At 46.2% G+C, this 4,070-nt stretch overlaps 1 protein-coding gene across 1 annotated transcript; it reads left to right on the top strand.

Moving 5' to 3' along the window:
* Positions 1–1,458: 1,458 nt before the first annotated feature.
* LOC139831496 (uncharacterized) lies at positions 1,459–2,160 on the top strand. The gene has a single exon (XM_071820788.1). The coding sequence runs from the start codon at positions 1,459–1,461 to the stop codon at positions 2,158–2,160; it is 702 nt and encodes a 233-aa protein (XP_071676889.1).
* Positions 2,161–4,070: the final 1,910 nt, after the last annotated feature.

The following is a 4,070-nucleotide window of genomic DNA, read 5'->3' as shown; positions in this document are numbered from 1 at the left end:
AATCCCACCTTTATAGCCACCCATTTACGCAACGGTGTTTGATGTAATCAAAGTACCCTTCCGGTATAAGTGATTTACATGATCTCATGGTCGAAGGACTAGGTAACTATGTATCGAAAGCTTATAGGAAATGAACTTAATGACGTGATCTTATGCTACGCTTAATTGGGTGTGTCCATTACATCATTCATAAATTACATAACCTTGTTATTAATAACATCCAATGTTCATGATCATGAAACTATGATCATCTATTAAGCAACAAGCTAGTTATACAAGAGGCTTACTAGGGACTCCTTGTTGTTCACATAACACACATGTATCAATGTTTCGGTTAATACAATTATAGCATGGTATGTAAACATTTATCATAAACATAAAGATATATAATAACCACTTTATTATTGCCTCTTGAGCATATCTCCAACACGACGACTTGCCTGGTATGCGCGATTGGCCGCTGTTCGTTGCGTCGTTTGCCTCAGAATTTTAACCATTGATTTTGCTTTTAGACATGGATAGCGACGATGAGATGGTTGCCCTGCTGCTGGAGGACGAGCAAACCTTCGACGACGACCTCCGGGAGCATTTGCTGATCATCGCGTCCCTCTAGGACATGCTTGACGCCGAGGCAGAGAAGAGGAAGAGGCCGCGCCGCGGAGGATCAAGGTCGGGGAGAAGGAAGTCCAAGCCCCGGCAGAGGATGGAGGGGCATGCCATGCTGCACAACGACTACTTCACCGACGATGCAACACATGCCGACAATTTTCGGCGCCGGTACATGATGAGAAAGGGGCTGTTCATGAATATCCTCCACGGCGTTCGAGAGTTCGACCCCTACTTCAAGCTCAAGCTCGACGCTGTAGGCGTTGTCGGGTTCTCGTCGATTCAGAGGTGCACCGCCGCCATGAGGATGCTTGCATACGGAGCACCTGCCGATACACAGGACGACTACCTTCGCATGAGTGAGTCTACTGCCATTGATCGAGTGCATGTACAAGTTTTGCCGAGCTGTGGTGGAAAAGTTTGGCAAATACTACTTGAGAGGGCCAACTGAGGACGAGACTGCAAAGATCATGGCACAAAATGTTGTCAGAGGATTTCTTGGAATGCTTGGAAGCATCGATTGCATGCACTGGGCATGGAAGAACTGCCCGTTTGCTTGGCAAGGTATATACAAAGGGCGTCATGGATATTGCAGTGTGGTGCTTGAAGCTGTGGCAGATTATGACCTGTGCATTTGGCATTCTTTCTTTGGCATGGCGGGATCACACAATGACATCAACGTGTTGCAGCAGTCTCCATTGTTCAGCAGACTAGTGGAAGGGCATGCTCCACCATGCAACTACGAGATCAATGGCCACGAATATACCAAAGGCTATTACCTAGCCGATGGTATATATCCAAAATGGGTCACTTTTGTCAAAACAATCTCGAACCGGAAGGCACCATGAAGTGATGCTCATCCTGAGCGAAATCTTCGGCGCCCCAGCCTTCGCCGCGGTGGAGGACGGCAGCGCGTGGAGGGTGGCACGGTCCCGTGACGGCGTCGAGGACGCCATCCACCACGACGGCCGGTTCCACTCCGTCTCCTACTCGGGCGTCGTGGAGGCGTGGGAGCGCGACGCGGGGTCCGGCGCGTACGCGGGCACGCCCGTCGCGCCAAGGCTGCTGGCAACCGTTGGAGAAGGCATGTCATCGCACAAGTACCTGGCGGCGGCGCTGGACGGGAGGCTGATGGTGGTGGTCAAGTGCTGGACCAAGGAGAGGGGGTTCCTCTGGAACAAGACGTGGACGTGCTCGTTTCAGGTGCACGTCCTCGGCGACGACGGGCAGTGGAAGGAGACGAGGGACATCGGCGACGCCGCGGTGTTCGTCGGGCTGAACAACTCGCTGTGTGTGCCCAAGATCAGACGGCCGGAGATCGAGGCCGGCTGCGTCTACTACACGGATGACCAGCTCTGGGAGGCGGCGGTGCGCAAGCGCAACAAGGACATCAAGTACAGGAATGATGGCGACGACGACTATGTTGACATTCGGCCTGCCGGGGTGTACAGCCTCAAGGATGGCACGGTGAAGAAGATTGATGCGCTCGGGCCGCAGCTGTACCATGGTTTCACCCCGACGCCGCCGGTTTGGATCACGCCTTCCTTCCCATGATAGCTTAGCTAGCTAGGTCTGTTATGAGTTACTAGAAGATAGCTATGCCCAATGTTAGAACAGCTCTTTTTATCACAAAATCCATCGCACCTGTTAACAGTTTCATTCAGGCCTGGTTTAGAGAGGAGGAAAGCTGCATTCTGCATTCTGCACGGAGCACAGAAACCACTGTCTTGGTATGTTCAGTATGTCCAATTCGCATGTGTTCATCAGAGTTTGCAGCAAAAATCTTCTCATTTTCTCCCAAAATGAGAAACTGTTATCAGTTACTAGATAGCTATGCCCAATGTTAGAACAGCTCTTTTTATCACAAAATCCCTCGCGCCTGATTAACAGTTTCTTCAGTTTTGCCAGTGAAATAAGCACGTTCGCCCTTTGCCTGTGTACTCATTCAGCCTGGTTTAGAGAGGAGGAAAGCTGCATTCTGCACGGAGCACCAAAACCACTGTCTTGGTATGTTCAGTATGTCCAATTTGCATGTGTTCATCAGAGTTTGCTGCAAAAATCTGATCATTTTCTCCCATGTTCACCTCAGCTCAGCTTCAGCTTATGCAATTCAGTCTAAAATTGTTCAGTACAGTGAGATGATTTCACTAATAACTGAAGCTTCATGTTGATATCTGCTACTCATTTATAATGATTTAAACAGTCTGAGGCTTTATGTTGCTTGTGCAATCCAATTGGTAACTAACTAGGTAGTCAAATATGAACAAAACTGCAAACAAGTAGGATCGAGACCAAATTCGTTACGGCGGACACGCACATGAGTACAACTGTACAAGTGAACCAGCCCTCTCAAACATATTGCCCTGAGGCACTGCATATTATATATATGTTGGAAGAAGAATTTGGTGGAAAAGAGGGTTCTTTTAGAAGCTGTCCCTCAAGCTTTACCTGTATATTCCATGTCTCTCTTCAAGCGAGCCAAAGAAGTATGTCAAGGGATAATATCAACAATGTTCCAGTAATGGTGGGGAGATGATGATCAGAAGAAACAAATGCACAGGTTTGTGTGGTGAAAAATGTGTATCCTAAATAACCTAGGAGGCATACATGGTTTCCTGGATATTCAGAGTTTTAATTCAGCTCTTTTAGCCAAGCAAGCTTGGCGATTACTGGTGCACCCTAAAATATTATCCCAACTGACCTACTTAACTGCCAATTGAAGAAGAAGTTTGTACTCTTGGCAGAGCATTTGGCTAGGAATTCAAACATTTAAAACACGAACCCCGTCTGAGGTGTTCTTTACGTCAAACGAAAGTTTGAACTTCTCCACAACTTCTATCTCTAAAATTTCTTTCATTTGAGGCCAGCTTCGTGTCCTTGGGCGATCCTTAAAAAGTGTCCTACATGGACATATTTAAGGAAACTCCAGATTTCGCCATAATGAGGGATTTTCTTTCCATATTCATGTTTTTTTCTACACAAAAACTTGTGCACTTTTGCAACTATTAACAGGTTAGTCCCAATAAATATAATAACGTTACACAATTGACACAATAAACTACAAAGTTCATGTATTTCTCATCCGTGAACAGTGAACTTACCTAACAGGATAATCTACCAATATTAACAAGAGAAGGACTGTATTTGTTGAAAACAATGCTGAGATATGCAATACATTTGGCCACACATAAATCGTCGTCAGTTCATCATCACCCATGTTCTGCTCAATTAAATGCCAAAAATATGCAGGCAAACGGCTCCTCGAGTTCTCTGGAAGAACATCAGCAAATGATTGAGGTTTGTCTCCTCTCTCTAGTATACTCATGGTTTGTCTCTACTCTCTAGAATAACATCTAATGAAATACTGGAACCAAATTATTGCATCTACTGTTATGTTCTGATACTGTCCTTTCCTACTGAACAAGGGTCAAGTTTCTGTAAGCTATGGTTCTATTTCTTGGATA

The sequence above is a fragment of the Lolium perenne genome, chromosome 1, assembly GCF_019359855.2.
Source record: "Lolium perenne isolate Kyuss_39 chromosome 1, Kyuss_2.0, whole genome shotgun sequence".
Taxonomy (NCBI): Eukaryota; Viridiplantae; Streptophyta; class Magnoliopsida; order Poales; family Poaceae; genus Lolium; species Lolium perenne.
The sequence above is the reverse complement of the archived record's forward strand: the minus strand, read 5'-3'. Positions and strand labels throughout refer to the sequence as shown.